The following is a 23,376-nucleotide window of genomic DNA, read 5'->3' as shown; positions in this document are numbered from 1 at the left end:
AACTTCTGACCTTGTGGCTTGAAGTCCAGTGCTTATCTTATAGCACAAAGCCAGGAATTTTTTAAATTTTATAATGTTGTTGTTAAATCCATCGAGTTAGTTCTGTCTCCTAGTGACCTGGTATGGGTTTCCGAGGAATAGCTGGTGGGTTTGAACTGCTAACCTTGTTCCATTCTGGGGCTGATCCTACAGCACCACACCTGGAAGCTGAAATAACAGCATTATAGTAATTTGTTAGACAATGAGCTGTACTTTAGTTTTATTTCTCTGAGGTAGATTGTATATATTCTAAATTTTTTTTAATCTAAAATCTGGTTGTCAGATTATTTTATAATTGAGAAGACATTTTATAAATGTGTGTTGTTTTTTGAAGGCAAAAAGAGAAATCAAGATATTACCAATAACTCTTGCTACTTTAATAAATTACAAATCTCAGTAGAAAGAGTTGAAAAAATAATTATTCAGAATAATTGTGATAATTTTCCTTTATCTATTTGATGCCTTTTTAATTCTGTTTGTTTTTGCTGTTACTTTATAATTTTAACATTTCAAATGGGCTCTTTCCTCTTATTTGATTGATGTTAAAGTGTAACTAAATAGTTACAATTATGATTTAAGATATGACTTTTCCAGGATCTAAAACTAAGATTTTCATATCCATTAGAATTGCCTTAACACATTTTACATTAAGATAAAATTCCCTGTTTGGTATATAACATTTATTATTGACTCTCAGCAATCATTTGTGTAAGGAAATTTTAAGTAATTACTTTTAAATTATAATAATTTTTAAGTTCCACATCTTAATTAGAAAAAGGTCAAAATAAAATAAAGGAAAATTAATAACAAAAAGATAACATGCATCGCATCTTTTCTAAATGATAAAAAGAGATTCTTTGAATTAGAAGTTAATTTAGCATTAAAAAAAAAAAAAAGCTTCAGTCATCCCATCTAAGTTTTGTGCCTCAGTGTTCAAATGTAAATGTACTTTTAAAAATTTTTTTTAGAATTGACATGACAAAATTTAATTTGTGGCAGCTCAAAACCATTGGTATAAATGTGAATGGATTATAATTTATAATGATGGTCAAATTGAAGACTCTTCTGACCACTTCTAACATTAGTTAGAACCTAATATGAGTAACTTACCAAAAAAAAAAAAAATTCAAATGGCTCTATATTTTCATATAAAAGGCCCAATGATGGTCTCTAGTATAATACTGGTTCTAAACTTAAATTCTCATTGTTGCGGTGGTGGTTATGTGCCTTGGAGTTGGTTATGTGCCTTGGAGTTGGTTATGTGCCTTGGAGTTGGTTATGTGCCTTGGAGTTGGTTCCGACTCATAGCGACCCCGTACAGGGTTTCCGAGGCTGTCAGTCTGTACAAGAGCAGAAAGCCTCATCTTTCTCCCACGGAACAGCTGGTAGTTTCGAACTGCTGACCCTGAGGTTAGCAGCCCAATTCTTAACCACTATGCTACCAGAGCTTCTTGTTATCATTGCAGAACACCCTAAATTAGGGTGCTCATTATAAATTTTTAATGTTTTTAACAATTTTTATATGTTCTGTGATAATCAGGTTTGGAAGGAATATGTGTCCCTAACCATATGCCACTCTGAGTAACTAATAGCCAATCAGTAAATATTTATTAATCACCTACTCTGCATTAGGCATAATCTGAGGTGTTGATTCACTACAATCTTAGTTGCTAATACAGAATTATGGAATAATCAAATTAAGCTACAAAACTACTTTTTTTTATTACAATGTAAAAGATTGATACTTTTCTATAAATGTCATCAGTGTCCTATAACTGATACCTGTAGACAGAATACAAAACATTAAAAGAATTGTTTAATTTAAATATTATTTTTTAGATGGGTAACCATATTTTTTATTTCCCAAATTTGAATTTGTTTCACTTTATGAAGGGCTGAGAATTAAGCGATAAAATAGGCAACCTGAATCTGTTGCTGTGTTTCAGTCCAATAGCCATGTTTCTCAGTATTTGTTGCTTGTAAAAATTATTTGGGCGAAAGGAGCTGAAATATTAAAGAATATTATATAAGGTTATTTCATATTGTACTATATTATATCACATATATAACATTATATTATCATAAAATGATAAAAATTTTATAAGAATTAAACCAAATTTAACTAGGTGCATATTTATAACTGAACTTTCTGCTCATGCCTTAAAAATGCTTTGAAGTTCTATGGTTTCAAATTGTTTTATTAAAAGGAGAAGATACTATCCATTTTATTTCAAAATTTTAAGATATGTTTAAACAGTTCTACATTATAAATAGAATATTAAACTTCAGATATTGTAATGAACAATTAAAAATATCAAGGTAAGTTAAACCTGTTTTTAAATTTACAGAGTAATTTTCTCTAAACTTTAATAACATTGATATAAAGAATAACACAAAAACTTTAATCTATTCAAGGGAAGAAAGTGTATCGTATATAAATCGTCAAAGAATCTTTAGGATATATGACTTTTGAAATTTTGAATTTTTTTTTTATTTTGTTTGGTTAATTCAGTATTTTCAAAAGCATCAAAAATTTTAGCTACTTATTTGTTTGTTTTTAGGAATTCTCAGAAAATGAAGTGGTTGGATCTTATTTCTCTGTGAAGTCTTTCTTTTGGAGGGTAAAGTTTAAATCCTTTATATTGGTATTCTTAATTTTTGCTTCTACATGACAATTTTGAAAGTTAAATGTGAATTAAGAAATTCACGTTTAAAAATAGGTTCTCAGTTATAATCATGCACCTTCTTTATTAACTTTTCATTCTAAATCACCTGGGTGATTGACTTATTTATCCATCTGTAAAAATTAAGAACTTCACATAGTTAATACATTACTCTAATATGTGTTCTTTGTGGAACCATGTTTATCCCGAATTCTGAGATAAATAAGCTATATAATATACATTCAGGGCCTTTCTGACGGTTCTTTTTCATCCACTCTTGTAAGATGTTTGTTGTTGTTTTTCATCTTTTTCCTTGTTCTTTCTGTTTGAGAAAAATTTATTTTTTTCCTATAGTAATTTTGGAGTCCTGGTGTCACACTGTAGGATAAGCACTAGATTGTTAATTGCAAGGTTGGCTTTTCAAATACACCGGAAAACCTTATATAAGGTCACTATGAGTTGGAATTGACTCAACAGTACATAGCAGCAAAAAATGACATAATGATTTTAGAGTATACATATATTATATAATCGATATTCTTTCTATGAAATGAAAAAATTGTGAATTAGAAAACAACTTTTCCACTTTTGATTTAATGTATTCATGAATAGGAACAGCCCATACAAAATTTGCTTAAATGTCATTGCCATGTATTTACCCTTTCAAGGCTTATACGTAGTGACTTCTGCCAACCGTTTTTCTCTGCTACAATTTTGCATTATGTGCAGCTCTGTTACTAATGCACTCACAACTTTGTCTTTCAGACTTTCCTTCTTTCCTTGAAAACTAACATGTGGTATGCAATTGTCTAGCTGTAGACATTGCAGTAAAAATTCTCTATTCTTATGACTTTGTCATTTTCTTTTTTTGCCTCTTAAACTGCTCATGACTGAAAACTATCCTTGCATTTAAGAATTTTAAGATTTGTTACAATGTCTCTTAACCAGACTGGTAGGTACCAGATTACACCAAATCGATTCGTTACCTCCCTCTGCCATTTTGCAAAGAAAGGAGTCAGCCTTTTCTTGTTGTAAACTTATTTTATAGGATTCCTATTTGTGCAAATGGTTTAGCACTTGCCTATTAACTAAAAGATTGGCTGTTCAAACCTACCCAGGCTGCTCCAGGCTCCTCAGGAGAAAGAGGTGGCAATCTTCTTACATAAAATTATGTGCAGTTCTACTCAGTCACATGGTATCTCTCTAAGTCAAAAACAGCATCCAGCAACAACAACATAGCATGTTCATTCCTTTATGTCTGTTATTTTGCTGCCTTCACTGAAGTTCTTCTGTATATTTGCTGAAATAATAATAATGTTTCTTCCTATATGTTTATGCTCAGTCCAAGAACACATAGGATGACTGACTACTTTTGAATTGTTCCATGACCTTAAATTGAAAATAGCTTTTTGCAAAAACCATTTCTCAGGTTTTTTTCTGACTTACTAATACAGTAAATTTATATTGTTCACTCATTTTCCAAGAGTGTGGAAACCAGGGGTGTTCTGTTTTCCACTCGAGTTTGAGTTTGTTCAGTGTGCTGTGAATGTGTAGATTTTATTGTGAAGGAAGATTTACCAATAAGACCAACTCCATCGTGAATTTTTTTTTTTAAAGATTTCTCTTTCAAATGACTTATGTTTCAATGTTCTTTCTACTTTGCTGCTACTAAACGTGTCTTCCACTTAGTATTGTCCATGAGACTGTATTCATCCTTAAGTATTCTTTATTAACTTTTCTCAAACTCTTGACCTGATTGATTTTTTAATAACAAATACTCAATTTATAGATATAACTTTTTATTATCCAAGGTACTAATGTCTTTTTCTGGGTATGTGGTAAGTGACAAACTAATTGAATCACAAAGGTAGAACTTTTAGGAGTCATTTATTTTACCAATGAGGAAACTAAGGCCTAGAGAAATTATATCATTGCCCAGGTGGTATAATCAGAAACAATATATTTTCTCTGTTATAGAAACAAATGTTTTAGTAAAGACTGAAAACAGTTGAGTTTCTCTGGGTTGATGATGAATAGTGACACTGTTTGTACATAGAACTGTACCCATAGTTTATTATGATTGGCACACTTTTAAGTATCTCTTTCATTATGGCCTTTCCCTTAGCAACTCCTTATGAATGGATGTGTTTGAGGGTCATGAGGTTGCTGTGCTTGGTATCCCATTTACAAAATCAGAAAGTCAGTCACCAAAGCTACTTTATTTAGAGAGTATGACCTTTCATATTTACATTCAAAGAACACTCTGATAACTGATGCCATTATTCTTAACCAAGCAATTCTGGTATTTGACAAACTTTCATCGAAGATGCATATTAAAATTTCAGACATATATAGAAAACCCAAGTGATTCAGAGAGAATCTAATGCTTTGAGATTTAAACAGAAAAGAATAAAGTGCCACAGGAATATTCTAGTGTTACAAAAAGCATAACACCTACAACACATCAAAATTAAAAGAAAAGAATAAAGTGACACAGGAATATTCTAGTGTTGCAAAAGCGTAACATCTATAATACATCAGAACACCATATATTTAGGATACAAAGCCTGAAGTCATGCATATAGAAATTACAATGTTTATCATAAAAGCCATTATGTGATATAAATTAAACTACTCTAATTGAATCAATATTTCATTAAATAATGTAACTTCCAATTGAAAGGTGATAACTTTATGCAATTTGTTCACATATTTAACCTCTTTAGGTTTCTTCCCACTTATGTCTTTTGAATGGACTTCCAGATTCTGATGACTAGGAGTTAATGGAATAAACCATTTTATGAGAACGTCGTAATGTGCTAAAGAGGAATTTTAATATTTTTAAAGTGGAGGATACTGAGCTATGCCAAAATGACTCATATAAAAAGGGGAAAAGGGATCATAATATGAATGGCAGAGAAGAATACAGGAGAACTCAAAAGTGATGTCAGAGCATCTCCTGACAGTGAAAAAGAGTTATTAGCTTTGTAAAATGTACTTGATCTATGCCGAAGCCACATGCTGAATAACTCATATATCTTCAGTTCACACATGCACAGACTTATTCCAGAGAAAACTTATTTAATCATGTCCTCATGATCAGCAGACAGCTGAAGAGACGTTCTCTCAGTACTACAATGGTCTTCATCTTATTAGGGTGCCCTCAAAAAAAGGTGATCTACTGTTCCAATCAAATTCAAAGCAGAGCAGTCAGCTTAGAAGGTGACTATGTTTTGAGATTCCAAAGGGGTAATCTTGATAGATTTTCTTTCAGGACAGGAAAATTACAGATGATTTGTAGAAATACAGTTTGAGAAAATGAAAAATTGCATTGATGAGAAAAAGGCCAGGAAAGTTGCGCCAAGGGATTTTTTTTTTCCATCACAACAAAGCACCTGTTCATTCTTTGAGGGTATCAAGGGATGTCCTATGAGAATTTCATTGAGAAAACATACCTTATCCAGTCTATAGCATTGTTCTTTCACCTTCAGACTTCTTGATTCCCAAACTCTGGGAACATTGAAAAGGATTATGATTTGAGTCCCTCCAGGGTGCCCAAAATGCCTTTTTGGAATAGTGTAAATTGAAGAGCATATAATTCATTGGTGAAGAGTTTAAAAGATGGAAACACCACCTTCAGAAGTGTATAAATATAGATGGAGGACATGTCAAGCAATACTAGCTTCACGTTTTTATATTTTTGTTGGATAAAGGTTTCTATGGTTTTGTAGCATTGCTTTTTGACTTATCCTCATATTTTGAGCTAAAACCGTGACTTAAGGATTGTTGGTTGTAGTTAAGATTGGAGAGTTCAAAAATCTTTAAGTAAGCATAAATACCTTCCTGGCACCATATATTGCATCAAGAAGCAATCGAAATAAGAAAGGAAGTTGAAGGATAAAAATCAAGGGAATTACTGTAAGGATTATAGTGCCAGTGAATCATCTTCTAAGAAAAAAGGGATCGAATCTTTATTATTAGATGAGACACTTCAAACTAGGCTGGACAAAGCACTGGGAGGGTTGTCTGTGAAGGCAATCCTGCTTTGAGAGGATGGATGGACTACAGAACAAATCTACTTGTTGGACTTCATCATCCTGTGCAATTCACTGGAATAAACTCAGTAGGAAAAGGAAAAGATAGAGCCTGACTATGCCTAGGATTGAGCTCATAATTGCTCTACGCTCCAGGCTTTGCAGCACAAAACAGGCCTTCTAGGCTGTCATTATCTCTTCTTTGTAGTGTCTCTTGGATCATTTGATTAAATAAAGGCGCACGCACCCTGTGCTGAAAATAGAGGAAAGGGCTGACTCCACACATGGCTTATTGTAAACACACAGCAATGTCTTTCACTTCAGTTTCACAGTGTCTAGGTCTCATTTGGGAGGATTAGCGTGCACACAGGTAATAAAATTGAGGGTAACAAAAACCAAGGATTATTTGTACCTACCCTGAAGACAATTGGCATGGCTGAGTGGGCCTTGACTCTGTGTTAAGCCTAAGTAGATTTTTTTTTTTTTTTAATTTTTTTGTGTTTTAAAATCAGGATCTATCTAGAATAATAGGAGACAGTGATCCAGTTTTACAAGGAATGTAATAAATAAGCTGTATTAGGTAGAACTGAAATATAGAAATGTTCTCAATGTACATGCCATATTCTGTCATTTTCTCCAATTCCACAATAAATACTAGAATATAATTTATTATGGAATGCAGTTATTACTACTTACCTTTTACTTTAAAGTCTTTGGTTCACTTTCTTAACAGTCTGTACCCAAGGATATATTTCATCTAAGGAAAAGGAAAAACATTTCACAAATCCTTGACCAATTAAGTGTTTTTCCCCCCATACCATGAAATTCTTAGGCCCTATGCAAAAGATGTGCTATGGTGGATTAATCATGGATTAGATAATTAGATATAGTGGGAAAGTCATATCAGCCATGCCATATTTTGATTTTAGCCTTGCAAACCTCTAGTCATTTGGCTTTGAATAGAGAATTATTCTCTTTGGGCCTTAGTTTCCTTACCTTACAAATGAGATACTTGGCATGAAAAATGCATGCATGAAAATTCCAGGACACAATAAATGTGTGCGTGTTTTTCTGTGTGATTAATCCTGTCTTTCAGACTGGACTAATTTATTCTTCCTTGCTGTTAATAGTACTGAAAGTTCTCATCTCATCATAATACTATTCAAAAACATTATCTGCTCTTGAAGTCTCCTATTACAAACTTTCAGCTCCACCATGACAATTGCCCTGTAGTACTTCTCACTTACCTATATCTTTCTAAACCCATCTTTTCCTGCTTTAGGCCTTACAAGTCATAGGTCCTTTAGGTTGCTTTCTTGTTCGCAGAGGCAACAAAGGGAAATGTTATGTGTGGGACTATTTATCTGTGTCTATAGAGATGACTATTTAATGATTTCAAAAGATTTACATATGGGATGTAAGGTTAGCATGGTCATTGTTATTGCCTGTCTGTGTGACCTTTATTCTTCTGGATCTTCTCATATTTTTTATATTAGAAACAGTCTCCAGTGAATTTTGAAGCAGTAGACTTAGGGAAACAATTCTTCTCATGATTTCTCTTGCTATGTTTCTAATAACAAAATCCCAAAACCACTTACACAGTATCCATCACCTTATAACCTCTGGGTTTTAGTTTTTTGAACACTGCAGCATTAGATTACTAAACGTAGTAGCTGGCAGCTATATGGTGCATTGCATTTATCTTCATTGTACTACAAGACATTTTCTGAAAGTGACTTGTGAAGCAGATACATTTTTTTCCCCAAAACAAGTAATTTAAAGAATAATTCTAACACTGATTTAAATGAGGGATTGATAGTAGTAAAAAGCTTTCCGGTACAGCTGTGATCCTTCATTTCCATCCAGACGTGCGGCAGGCCTGCTTTTCCTGTCCTGGGCTTCTGCAGAGCAGAGCTTCAGAGTCCTTATTGTCAAAATGCACAAGTAAGTTCAACCATTCAGTTTGTTTCTTTCTGAGCTTGCATGAGCTGTAAACTCTGAGGGCTGACTTAATTGTACTGAAAACCCATTTCCTATCCTAACCTATTTATACATGAGAAAATGAATTGAAATCTTGAATTCCCTTTCAAGGAAAGATCCAATGAAATTAATATTCTCCTATAGTGCTCCTATATACTCAATGGCATCTAACAATAACTTTTTTAAAAAAAAAATCCAATCATTACCAGTTCTAACATTTTACTAAAAATATTAATTGATTTATTCCCCCAGACTTTGAATTTTATATTTTTACCTTATCTTTGTTATTCTTTACTAAATCTGAAATAGGATGAATATTCTTTAAGAGAGTGGATCTCAAACTTTTCTGGGCACAAGAATCACATGGGATATGTGTTTAATATGCAGAAGCTGCTCTACTCCTTAGAACAGAATCACATCCAGGAGGGTCAACTTCTGTACTTTCATTAAATGATCCACTAAACTTTGAGAACTACTGCCTTAAAGTTTGAAGTTTGAAGATGAGTTCTTCTTTGGGCTTATTCTTTTCTTTAAAGCTGGGTCTGTTTTCCTTTCAATTTTTTTTCTTTTGTTTTCATTCTTTCCCTCTTCCAGTGGAGTTCTATAATTCTATATTCTTTGGGGTTTGATTCTTTGACTAAGGAGCTCGGATGGTACACTGTTTAAGAGTTCAACTGCTAACTGAAAGGTTGGTGGTTCAAACCTGACAGAAGCTTTGATTGGGGGAACAGGGAAAGATCCAGCAATTGCTCGAAAATCCTATGGGACAGCTCTACCCTGTCTTATAGGGTAACTGTAAGTCAGAATCTATTCCATGGTGTGCAACAATAGCATTACTTAACTAAGTACAGTATATGACTTCTTCTGTTCTAAGAAAGTGACATTAGGTATATTACTCATCACATTTAAATATTATGAGTATAAATAAATAAATATATGAACTCATATGATTTTTAAAAAGCTAGAAAGTGGTTTCATGTACTAGCTATATGAGGAAGCTAGACTTGAATGCCATTTCAAATTTAAACAACCCACTGAGCCTTTTCAATGTTAAACCATTTCAAAAGGTAGTGTATGATCAAGAGCCAGTAGTACTGAAGGAAGAAGTTCAAGGTGCACTGAAGGCACTGGCAAGGAATAGGGCTCCAGGATTGATGGACTACAGATTGAAATCTTTCAACAAACTGATGCAACACTGGAGGCACTGATTCATCTATGTCAAGAAATTTGGCCAATATATTGGGAAAAGATCCATATTTCTGCCCATTCCAAAGAGAGGTGACTAAATGGAATACGGAAAATATCGGTATCATTAATATCACATGCAAGTAAAATTTGACAAAGATCATTTTTAAATGGTTGCTACAGTACATTGACAGGGAATTGCCAGAGGTTCAAGCCAGATTCATATGAGGATGTAGAACGAGAGATATAATTGCTGACATCACATGGATCTTGGCTGAAAGCAGAGAATAGCAGAAAGATGTTTACCTGTGATTTATTGACTATGCAAAGGTTTTCAACTGTGTAGATAACAACAAGCTATGGACATTATTGCAGAGAATGAGTATTCCAGAACACTTGAATGTGCTCATGAGGACCCTGTACATAGATCAAGAAACAGTTGTTCATACAGAACAAGGGGACACTGAATGGTTTAAAATTCAGAAGGTGTGCACTTAGATTGTATTATTTTACCACACTTAGTCAATCTGTATGCTTAGCAAATAATCTCTGAAGCTGGATTGGAGGAAGACTCGTTAACAACCTGTGATATGCAAAAGATACAACCTTGCTTGCTGAAAATGAAAAGGACTTAAAATACTTAACTGCTACTTACTGGTGAAGATCTTAGACCACAGCCTTCAATATGGGTTACACCTTAATGTAAAGAAAAACAAAAATCTTTAATGTAAAAAACAAAAATAGCGTCATGATAAATAGAGAAAAGATTGAAGTTGTCAAAAACTTCATTTTGTTTGAATCCACAATACTCAGAGAAATCAGACCATATATTGCATTAGGAAAATCTGCTGCACAAGACCTCTTTAAAGTGTTCAAGAACAAAGATGTCAGTTTGTGGACTAAGGTGTGCCTGACCCAAGCCAATAATAGCCACACATGCATGTGCAAGTTGAACAACGAATAAGGAAGACTGTTGAAGAATTGATGCATTTGAGTAAAGGTGCTGGAGAAGAATATTAAAAGCATTATGGACTGTTAACAGAACAAACTTATCTATATTGGAAGGAGTCAGAATTCTCCTTAGAAGCAAGGTTGTCAAAATTTTGTCTCTCAAAGGACATCATGGTAAAGTGAAGTGTCAACAATAAAAAGAAGACCCCCAATGAGATGGATTGACACAGTGTGGTTAGCCCAGGACCTGGCAGTGTTTCCTTCTTCTGTGCATAAGGTTTTCTATGAATCAGAACTGACTCAATGGCACCTAACAATAACAATTGAACCTTTTACTTACATCATGATTGCCATTAAACCTATCACAGGCTCTCTGTCCTGAGGATATGTATTAGGAGAAGTTCAGAATTAAAGGTTAGAAGTTTTGAATTCCAGTCACAAACCAGGAGCCCTAGTGATGCAGTGAATTAGCATTGGACTGCTAAACATAAGGTCAGAGGTTCAAACCCACCAACTGTCTGCTCCCATAATGATTTACTGTTTTGGAAACCCTGTGAAACAGTTCTGCTCTGTCCTAAAGAATCACTATGAGTCAGAGTTGACTTGAAGGTAATAGGTTTAGCTTTGGGAATTTGGTTAGTCACACATCCAGCATTTATTAGCTTAATCTTTATTGGTCTTATATTCTTCATCAATAAAATGTAAATCATAGGCATTATTTTCCTGCCTAATAAGGTTTGTTGTTGTTGTTATGTGCCATGGAGTGGGCTCCGACTCATAGCGACCCTGTACAGGGTTTCCGAGGCTGTAAATCTTTATGGGAACAGAAAGCCTCATCTTTCTCCCGCGGAACAGCTGGTAGTTTCGAACTGCTGACCTTGCAGTTCGCAGCCCGATTCGTAACCAATACGCTACCAGAGCTGCTTTTAATAAGGTTTAGTCAGCTCTAAATAATATAACTATATATACACTTTTGAATTCTAAAGCTCTGCATAAGTGGGCAGCTTTTAACCCTTTTGTCTTCACTAAGTAAGTGATTTTCTCTCACTTGCCAGGTTTTGTTTCGTTCTTTTTCCCCACTTTCTTTCTCTGTTACACATATTCTTAACAAAGTTTCACACCAACTTTAGAATCTGATTTCCTAGAGTTCGCTGTTAGAGGCAGTCCCAACAACAGAAATGATCAAACGAGTAAATTAAAATAAATTATACACCAAAATCTATTGCTATGGACTGGGAACTCTAGGCCCAGAGAGATAGAAGGGCTGTGAGCTGACGGGGGAGGCGGGGGGGTGTATCCTTTGGTTGGTTGATGATGCATGGAGGGGATTGTAACCATGGCAATGGAATGAAATACAATAGGATGAATGTAAAACTAATGTTCTCCCATGTAAACAATCACATAATTCACAATAAAACATTGAAGAAAATCTATTGCTATGTATAGAATAATAGATGGAGTTATTATATAACAGTAAGCATTTAAAATAAACAAAAAAAACAAAAAAGACCAGTTGGTAAAATGAATTCTAAACTATTATTTTAATAATTAGAAACCTGTGATTTAAACAAAATCCAATGTGGAAATCCAATGCATAAAGCAAATTACAGAAGAGGGGCTCCAGCTGAAATGGAGTCCTTGGAGACCCTATGAAATTGAAGGTACTTCATGAAACCTCCACTGCAGTTCAGATCACAGTTGAACAACACTGCTCTTGAACTCAGAGGAATGAGGGATACAAAGTCCTGAGTTGTTATGAATAAGGCAGTCACCAAGCAATGCTAAAAAGGTGCTATTAAACAGGCAGGGAAATAAGCAGTGAGATCTGGAAATATTTCTATTAAAATTTTCAAAATCTTACAAGTACACTCACTCCTCACAAAGATCAGGTCATTATGTGCAAATTGTCATTACACAGAAATGGAGGTGACCACATCAGATTATGAAATGGAGGATTAAAAGGGTTTTATTTAACATTTTAGCTACTTTCTGTGGTGGGCTCTAGATGTTAGAAAAAGTACTTTCATCAGTATTATAAGATTCATTGTTCCTGTCATAATATCAAGTATGTTTTTCTTCACTTAAAGTAAGTTAATGAAGAAATTCAACATTCCACTCAAGTTCAAAGTATTCTACTTCTAAAGTATAGATTAGCTTTATTTATGGCTTCATCTCTTCTATGTCAATATTACAAAGTGACAGCCTACTTTGTAGTTTTATAATTTCAACTCTCCCTCCTACTTTGACATCCTACCTATCAGGATGCATTGAAAGAAAAGTTAGAAGCAAAGAGGAAGAAGCATCAGTAGTTGGAAAATATATCCTTGGTGATAGAAATGAGTTGGAGATTGCATGACAGAATTTTGCAAGACCAACCGTCTATGCATCGGAAATACGTTTCTCCAAGAACATAAATACTAGCTGTACATATATATGGAGTCCTGGTGTGGCCTGTAGAATAAACCCTGAACCACAAGATTGGTTTGAACCAAAGGTCGGTCATTCAAACACACCAGCCACTCCTTGGAAATCCTATAGAAGATCGCTGTCACTCAGAACTGACTCAATGACACTTAACAACAACAACATACACATACAAATAGACCTCACCAGATGGAATAAAGAAGAATAAACTCAGCTACATCTGTAGAAGGAAGACATCCAGGACATCATATGGAAAGAAAGAAAGAGGCCGTTTAAAAAGGCAGGAAAGAAAGAAAAGGCCAAAATGGATGACAGAAGAGACTCTAAAGCTTGTTCTTGAATGTAGCAAAAGAGAACAGAAAAAATAATGAAGAAATGATGAAGTAAAAAAACTTAACAACATTTATAAGGGAAGCTTGAGAAGACAAAGTAAAGTGTTTAAATGAAATATCCAAAGACCTGGAGTTAGAAAAGCAAAAGGGAAGAACATGATCAGCATTTCTCAAGCTGAAAGAATTGAAAAAATTTAAGCCTTGACTTGCAATATGTAAAAATTCTATAGGCATAAAGGAGCAATAAGCATTGGACTGTGAACCACAAGGGCTACGGTTCGGGCCCGCCAGTCACTTTGTGGGAGAAAGATGAGGCTTTCTGCTTCCATGAAGATTTAAAGCTTCAAAAACCCTATACAGGGTCACTGTAAGTCAGAACCAACTTGACAGCATTTAAAAACAACAATATGCAGAAAGGAGTCCTGGTGTGGCACTGTAAGATAATCACCAGTCGCTCCTTGGAAACCCTATCCAGGGTTGCTATGAGTCAGAACCAACTAGTGGTGGTGGTTATGTGCTGTGGAGTCAGTTCCAACTCATAGCGACCCTGTACAGGGTTTCTGAGACTGTAAATCTTTACAGGAGCAGAAAGCCTCATCTTTCTCCCACAGAACATCTGTTAGTTTCGAACTGCTGACCCTGAGATTAGCAGCACAGTTCGTAACCACTATGCTACCAGAGCTCCTTCAGAACCAACTAGATGGTACTTAATTACAACAACAACATAGGTAGAGAACTGAGGATTATTTTCAAGTCTTAAAGCTAGTGTCAGTTATTCTACTGGATTTTAAACTTGCTTGGCTGTTCCTTAGATGTGAGGATGGCAAGATTTCATCTCATGCACTTTGGACATGTTGTTAGGAAGGACAGTCCCTGGGGAAGGACATCATGCTTGGTTAAGAGCGTCAGTGAAAACAAGAAAGATCTGCAACAAGATAGTGGCTTAAACAGTGGGCTCAAGCATAGCAGTGACTGTGAAGATGACACAGAATAGTCTTTTGTTCTGCTAAGCATAGGGTCACTATGAATCAGCGTCAGCTCGATGGCACCTACCACCACCACTAAGAAGCTCTACATGTGTTTTGCTCAATGAAATTCTATGGCCATTTTTAGTACCATTAATTGTTTTTATAAATCTGATTTTGTGTACTTGAATATTATTATTTAGCATAACAAAAATGAAATGAAAAAAGTATTCAAAAACTGGAATGAGAAATAAGTTCAGAACATCTGCCAATATAAATAGCATATGTAATTTTGAAAATGATGTTAAAATGTATGATACAAGTTTCAGATACGACATCTTGGGTGGGTGTATTGATTTTGTTTTCTGGTTAATGGTATTTTAAGCAGATCTTCGGTGGAGCTAAAACTCAATTGTGTGTTTTCTAATGTGGCAAGTAAAATATTTTAAAATGATCTGAACAGAATTCATAATTAATCTTGCAGCTAAAAAACCACCTATAAAATCCATTTAAACATGAAAAAAAGTTATTTCAAAGTACAAGTAATAACAAAGATACAGGCATATTTGACACAATGTAAATATTCTCTGATACTCTTAAGTATTTACATCTTGCAATGTTAACAGTAGACAAATTGCTGTAAGCACTCACCTTTTTTACACATTAACCTTGGCTTTATTCTAAGATGATAATTTTAAAATGTATTAATAATTTGATAACTGATGACTAATACTTTCATAAAATATTTTTTATGAAAATGGTAGCTACCGTTTTCAAACAAAATTGTAACAACAAGGATAATGCCAAGTGCATTTGGGTTTAAAATATAGTATGCTAACTCAGTTCTCCTTTGCCAAAAGTTTCAGACCCAAAGTTTACGTCTGTCAGACCTACACAGGAAATCACATCTTTGGAGAGGAATAGTCAGTATCACCTTGATTGAGGGACGAGACCTCAAAGCAATGGATTCAAATGGGTTGAGTGACCCCTACGTGAAGTTCCGGCTTGGGCATCAGAAATACAAAAGCAAGGTATTGTACCTTTGTTGTGTTCCTGTCAGCGTCCAGAAGGCAATGGTTGTTTAATAGTCATGCTTTGGGAGATGAAAGCACTAGATACTTTTTAAATAGTTAAAAGAATGCCTTTTGAATACTAATCTCTAATAATAAGACTAACAACAATATTGTATTTCTTACTTTATGGATTATGTAACTATGGGCAAACATCTTTTCTGTGTCTCAATTTCTTCATTGTTGTTGTTAAAATGCCATCATGTAGGTTCCTACTCATACTGAACTTGTGATTCTCTAGTGCTTTATCCCAAAGCGCTACACCCAGCCTTTTCATACATGCATATAAAACCGGACACTGCATACATAGCTCTAAAAAAAGCACTGGAAAGAACATATGGGTCAATGCCTGCCATATAAAGTGTTCCAAGGTATTTGCTACTACTACTACTATCAATATTGCAAATAAAATTATTTTACATGCCAAAAAGTTTCTTCACATCTCTGAGTCACTTTTATTCAAAGGAATATACAACAATACCAATTGCAAGGTTTTAAAATTTTTAATTTGAAATAAAGAGGCAAGTTTTTACTGTCACTAGCTATTTACCATAGGGCAAGTTGCTTAGATGAGAACTTCTCTGCCTCAATTTTCACATCTGTAAAAATGAGAATTAAAATAATGTATACCAAATAAAGTTCTTGAGAAAATTAAATGAATGTATGTAATGTACTTAAAGGACTTAGAATACTGCCTCTCTTGTCCATAATAAGTATTCAAAAAATGATAGTAGCAAAAAGGAAGAGGAAGAGATGTAGTTGTTGTTGTTGTTGTTATGTGCTGTTGAGTCGATTCTGACCCATAGCAACCCTACATAGGGTTTCCAAGGAGCAGCTGGTGAGCTTGAACCACCAACCTTTCAGTTCAAACAGCTTTGTAGTCTGGCACATTCACCCACAGCACCACACCAGGACTCCAAGAGATGTGGTAGTAGTACTAAATAGATTGTTTAGTAATAACTAGTGGAGTCCTGGTATGGCACTGTTGGTTAATACTCTGGACTGCAAGGTCACTTTGCACCACAAGGTCGGTGGTTCAAGTTCACCAGCCACTCCTCAGAAACTAGATACAGGGTCATTATGAGTTGGTACCAACTTGGCGGCACTTAACAACAAGCAACACCATAGTAATAATTATAGGGTTTCCAAAGAGCAATTGCCGACCTTGTGGTCCAGTGCTTTATCCCACAGAGCCACTCCAGGACTCTGATTATATTAGTAGTAATGATGTTTTATTATTGACCAAAATAGTAAATAGCAAAAATCATCATAGTTAATCTTTTGGGATCATGCTTTATTTGTGTCATATTATTGATGACTTTGGAGTCCTGGTGTGGTGCTGTGGGTTAATGGTTTGACCCACAGGTTCAAGTTGTAGGGAGTTGTAGGAAATCATGCATATCTTTTGGGATCATGCTTTATTTATGTCATATTATTGATCACTTTGGAGTCCTGATGTGGTGCTGTGGGTTAATGGTTTGAACCACAAGTTCAAGCTTACCAGTCGCTCCTCAGAAACCCTACACAGGGTCCCGATGAGTCTGAACCAACTAACTCAATGGCACTTTACAATGGAAACAACATTGATCACTTTAATAGTCATTTTTATAGTTGATATTCATAGATAGTTTGAGACAACTGAATGCATTCATCATGTAATAAAGATCACATTCCACTGTGATGAAATTCTTTCACCTTGGTGTCATTTTGTGTGTTATGGGGAGTGGGATGGGGTTGGGGGGTTGATAAATGCCTGCCTAAGTTCCTTGTGACTCAGAAAGTTTACTTGAGTAAGAGGAAGACCCCCAGCAAGATGGATTGGCAAAGTGGCAGCATTAATGGGCTCAAGCTTGGCAACAATAGTGAGGTTGGCCCAGGATCAGGCAGTGTTTTGTTCTGTTGTGCATAGGGTCACTATGAGTCACTACTGACTTGATGGCACCTAACAACAACAACAACAACAATAAGAAATATGACAGGACTGGCTCATTAACAGGCAGTGAGTGAGTGCTGCTAGCATACTGACTGGAAACCTTATTGAGTGCCCACATGAATAGGGGAAGGCAGGATTTCTGACCTAAAGGAATTCATATTAGGAAGACAACCCTGATAAAGAAAACTGAAAAGTTCAGTTGTATTGTTATTTTTGTTGTTGTTAAGTGCCATCAAGTCAGTTCCTATTCATATTAGGCTAAATAAATAAGATGAACTACTTTCCAAAAAACCATAGTAGTTCATCTGAGTCCTATTATGAGGCATTTGAATTAGCATAGCATTCATCTAGTGTCGTCAATATTTTCCTGCCATGGGTTTAATAACGTATTGTGCAGAAGCTATTGAATCCAGAAATAGCTATGACCACTTCTATCATTTCCTTTATTAAACTTCCATGTTGTAGTAGACTTAAAACATTACTTAATTCTATAGTGCTGCTCTTTAGGTGAAATATAAAACCCAGTTATGGACAAGTGTCTCTCTTTGCTCTTTCCTCCATGATCTATTGCTGATTAACTTCAGATTATGAACTTTAAAAATTGTGATTCATTTGCATTAGCTTTGAACATATACTTCAATGCTTTCAAACTCTTTACACCTAAAGATCTCCTGTCATATATTAAACAGAGAAAAGAACTTAAGAAGAGAGGGAGAAAGACTCTGAATGCCCCCTTGCTAAAAAGAAAGAACAGGGAAACAAATATGAATTTTGCTTAACCCAATGGTGGTTGGAATTTTTAAATACAATGATATAGATCATTGTGTTCACTGATTCAATTGGATATCTTATTTTGATACTTGAAGTTAAAAGATTATACATTTATATTGTTGTTGTTGTTATGTGCCGTGGAGTCGGTTCTGACTCATAGCGACCCTACACAGAGTTTCCAAGGCTGTAAATCTTTACGGAAGCAGACCGCCTCATCTTTCTCCCACGGAGCGGCTGGTAGTTTCGAACTGCTGACATTTATATATACACATATATATTCATAGAGTATGAATAAAATATAAATATGTAAATATATACATTTACATCTAATAAAATAATAACTGGTATGGCACTGTAGGATAAGCACTGGACTGCTAATCACAAGGATGATGGTTCAAATCCCCAGCCACAACTTGGAAACCTTATACAGGATTTCTATGAGTTAGATCCAACTGGACAGAACTTAACAACAACATTAACAATATTTATAGTTATTTGTTAATTCACAAACACTTTTTGAAAATGGTCTTGGAGAACATTCTGGAGCTCTAGTGTTAGTGTTGTTGTTGTATAGGGTTTCCAAGAAGCAGCTGGTGAGTTTGAGCCACCAACCTTGGAGTTCAAACAACTTTGCAGTCTGATGCATTAGCCACCCCAGGTGTATAGATACTAAAACCTGGTGTTCTTAGACTGGTCACTTACAATCCAGGTCTCAGTTTCTCCACATATAAATCAGGGATGATACATGAGTTCTGAAAAAGTTTACCTGGTCAGCCCAAAATTTCTTCCTTTTCCCTCATGCCCTCACAGAACTTCATTGTCTGGTTTGCACATTTTCAACTCAGAATCCAATATGTGAGGAGAGTCCAAAAACGAAAACCTCTGGGAATTCTTATCTTCCTCTGTATGAGATAAATGAAGATGACTTCTATGTCTTCATGTATTAACTATGATTATATAAAAGAAGTGATAGAATCTGAGTACTCTGTTTCATTTATAGACCTTTCCCCTTTTCTATAAAATTCATGTCTCTCATCAACTATTCAGAATGATATGCAGTAAAGATGCTAGAAACTCATTTCCATAATGTCTGGATCTTTTGCTCAAATCACATACTTCCATGTGTTTTGTAAGTAGTGCCTAAAGCTTGATTTTGTGTTTCAAGCTAATTTTTAAAAGACTAACATTGATGAAGTTTTTATGTTTTGTTACCCAGATTATGCCCAAAACTTTAAATCCTCAGTGGAGAGAACAGTTTGATTTTCATCTCTATGAAGAAAGAGGAGGAATCATTGATATCACTGCATGGGACAAAGATGCTGGAAAAAGGGACGATTTTATTGGCAGGTTTGTGTAGTTTTTGTTTTGGTTCACTTAAAAGAAGGTAGATTTCATTAAGGAATTCTTGTGTTAAGTCTGATGATTATAATCTACCTTTACAGTTTTGAAGGCAGCAACGCTCATTTGAACTCAAAAGTAGATCTGAAAACTGACCAGTAGATGGCAGTTTTGACCAGTTGATGGACAGAGACTATCCGAATTGGATATTCAGAAATTTTCTCCAGATGTCAGAAATATTGTGCATACAAGTTCTGGGAGTTGAAAAAGAGGAATCTCATCTGATATTAAATATTTAAAGGAACAAAAGACCCTATTCACAGTCTGTAAAGTAATCTGAGATAATATTTATTTTCATAAAGCACATCGTGAGCATAATATGCATGATTTCCTACAACTCCCTACAAAAGTAGAGAATCTTTATAATCTCTTAGGAGTTCTCAGATCTGTAAAGTTCCCACGTTAGGGCAAAGGAAGCAAGATAAGTGAGGCAGATCCATGTTAATCTGATAATGTAATGAAGAAAAAAGGGGTGTTCGAAAGCTTGCCTGATATCGCCATAAATCCAATGTTATTTTGTATAACTGCTTGAATCATATTAATAGTTGTCTTATTTTAAAGACTATTATTTTCTGGTTTTCTTTTTTGATTTTTTTTTTTGGTAGTTTTATTTGTGGCTTTGTATTAAAACCACAGAAACTTGACAATATTGAAATAAAGCACTGCCGTATGGAAGAATCTGTTAGTTTAGAAATTCTTTCTTCGTTGTTCTTTCTATGATTTATAAGTCTTTAACTACATAGCCTAAAGAAACTTTATACTTCAGAAATGTAAGAACGAGAATCCAATCCACCATATTTATCTCTCCATTTTTTAAATGATTCTGATTAAAATATTTCAGCAGTGTTTTTCTTCATAGAATTATAAAATGAGAAGTTGAAGATTATCCTCAGATAACCTTTAATATTTTACTTATAAAATGAAATGGAAAACACACCATTACAATCTAATGCCATGTTACACTTAAATAATTTGTAAAAGATAGGTTTTCATTGTACTTTTTATCTTCAGTAAAATACAATTTTCAGAGATTTTGAAAACAACTTGCTTTCTTTTGGGATATACAACTAGACTAAGTATACATCTGTCAATATACCTAATAGTTTTATTTTAATTATATGTTTGTCTCACTCTCTATATAGACTCTGAACTCTTGCATCTCATTGCACTAGAGCTATTAAGTAAATCGTTTAAAAGTTGTTACTGAAGGCATCCGTGTGTTGGCTGGCCTCTTCCCACATTCACAAGTGTCAAGGGTCAGATTTCTGGTCTCTCCTTGTTGCAGTTTAGAGTGTGGAGTGTGAGTTGCAGCGACTCAAGAGTCATGGAAGGACAGGCATTTAAAAACTTTCATCCCCTCTCTCACCGAGAATTTGTAGAAAGGAGCACCGCTGAAACTGTAATTAATGGAAGCATTAGGCTCCCAGAAAAATCTCAAGGAAAAGTATTGCAGACAACAGTACTTCTGTTGGATGTGGATCTAAAGGAAATGGTTAGGCTATTTAACCAACTGAGTGAAAGTTGAAGATAAAATTCTTCTTCCATAATGTGAAGGCCCCATAGTAGTTCTAGACAACAAGGATTATTTCTTATTGAGATGGTGACATTCTTGGGACATATGTAGTCTGAAATAAATCCCAATTGAAATGGCCTCACGTGACCACACTGCCCATTCCACTAAAATTCTGAAAACTTTCATCATGTAGATAATCCCCTTATCTTTCTCATAATAAATTTTATTTATAATAAATGAGTGATATTCAGTGTCTCAAATTAATTTCACTATACTAATACAAACATTCCCAAATAAAAATCTGTAAGTCATTGGTTAAAAAAAGAAGAGTTACTAAAGTCTCAAAGGTGGGAACTATGTTTTATAGATTATAGCAACATTATTTACAAGATTATCGGAACGATGGCCATGTGCAACATGTGCCCTCGGCCCCATTACTTTATATAAACTTTTCCTCTATGACAAAATAATCTACTGGCTTTTTAGACTTTGGGATGTATATTACATCAAGTCCTTCTTATGTTCACGTACTTTATCAAACTAGGCTCTCATTTTCTATGAATTTTTGTTTCCTAATGACATAGATCATTTTATGTATTTTTCTGTCTTTTGGAAATTATGAAAACTTTCTCAGCCAATTTAATACCACCTTCCCTTTTTCCTAACTTGATTTATGTTTAGACTTTTTTTAAGACCATCAGTTTCACTTACATCAATGGTTGGCATAGTTACAGGCCTATTTGTCTCAACTTCATTTTTTTCTAGAATTAGCCCATATGTTAGCAAATTTTGAGGGCAGTTAGAAATTACTTTAGAGAAAAACACAGGAGATTTCTCTACATACCTGGGGTTGCTAAGTCCTATGAGGTTTTTGAAAAGAGGAGAAATCCATTTTCATAGGCATAATTACCTTTGAAAGCAATTTGAGCCAAAAAGTCTGAGTGCAGAAACAAGAACATAGGTGTAGTACAGATAACTGCTAGGACCAATGTCAAATATCAGTTTAAACAAGTTTATACAATGAGGGAGACATGTGAGGCTTTCTGCTCCCGTAAAGATTGACAGCCTTGGAAACCCTGTACAAGGTCATTATGAGTCGGAATCAACTCCACGGCACATAATCACCACTGCCACCACCATACAATAAGGGGAAGGTATTGTTGAATTTTGAGATAATCTGCAATGAACTATAGAATCTTATTGTACACTCTGCTAATGTAACAAAGATGCTTGATGCAGAAAAATAAAATCACTGTGGTGAACCATTAATTTCCAGTCTCATTTTATACCCAGATAGCACTAGAAATGTTTAGATAGCAAATTTCATACTTATTTAGTTGTACTTTTAATGCATTCTGTGACTGAAGAACAATATTTTATTATGCTGCTCCCTGGGAGAAAGATGAGGCATTCTACTCCCGTAAAGATTTACACCCTCGGAAACCCTTTGCAGGGTCGCTATGGGTCGGAACCGACTCGACAGCACATAACAACAACAACAACAACAAAGTGGCTGGCAAATGAAGTTGCTTGTGTTTACTTAAAGATTGCATAGTAACAGTGGACACAGTAGATGATAATAGAATTTCTGAATTCCTAGAGTAGTTTTAAAAAGAATTATTTGCCTTCCAATTAAATATAAATTCCAAGGGCAATATAACAGGAATACAATAGTCATTGTTTTTTGTTGTTGTTGTCATTTGCAAGCTATTATTGCAGCATTTTTGTATGTATTGACTTAAAATTTAGAGACTTTTCTGAAAAGGTGGCTGTTAACTGGTGAATGAATTTAACTTTGGCCATAGACTAGACCCATGAATACATATAGGTTTGACAGACAACATTTCTACAAATATATAGATTTATATGTGCTGCAAATATATCCATGAATATATTAAACCATAAAAGGACAAAGGCATGACAACTTTTTAGCCAAAACTAAACACCTTGACCAAAATATGACCTTGAATATATCCCACATGAATTTAGAGATCATCTGAAGAACAGATGTGATACATTAAACACTAAAGACCAAAGACCAGAAGAGCTGTGGGATGAAATCAAGAACATCATACATGAAGAAAGCAAAAAGTCATTGAGAAGACAAGAAAGAAGGAA

The 23,376-nt window shown here is 34.7% G+C and overlaps 1 protein-coding gene across 1 annotated transcript in view; it reads left to right on the top strand.

Annotated features, from left to right (window-relative positions):
• The window catches only part of MCTP1 (multiple C2 domains, transmembrane 1), a 956,699-nt gene that overhangs the window by 619,127 nt on the left and 314,196 nt on the right, over positions 1–23,376 (top strand). The window contains exons 7-10 of the mRNA XM_006867878.1: positions 2,601–2,660; positions 8,603–8,680; positions 15,434–15,604; positions 19,564–19,694. Coding sequence (XP_006867940.1) covers positions 2,601–2,660; positions 8,603–8,680; positions 15,434–15,604; positions 19,564–19,694 — 440 coding nt within the window. The remainder of the gene's footprint in view (positions 1–2,600; positions 2,661–8,602; positions 8,681–15,433; positions 15,605–19,563; positions 19,695–23,376) is intronic.

Source organism: Chrysochloris asiatica, unplaced genomic scaffold, assembly GCF_000296735.1.
Source record: "Chrysochloris asiatica unplaced genomic scaffold, ChrAsi1.0 scaffold00111, whole genome shotgun sequence".
Lineage (NCBI taxonomy): Eukaryota > Metazoa > Chordata > Mammalia > Afrosoricida > Chrysochloridae > Chrysochloris > Chrysochloris asiatica.
Note: the sequence above shows the minus strand (reverse complement) of the source record. Positions and strands in the feature narration are given on the sequence as shown.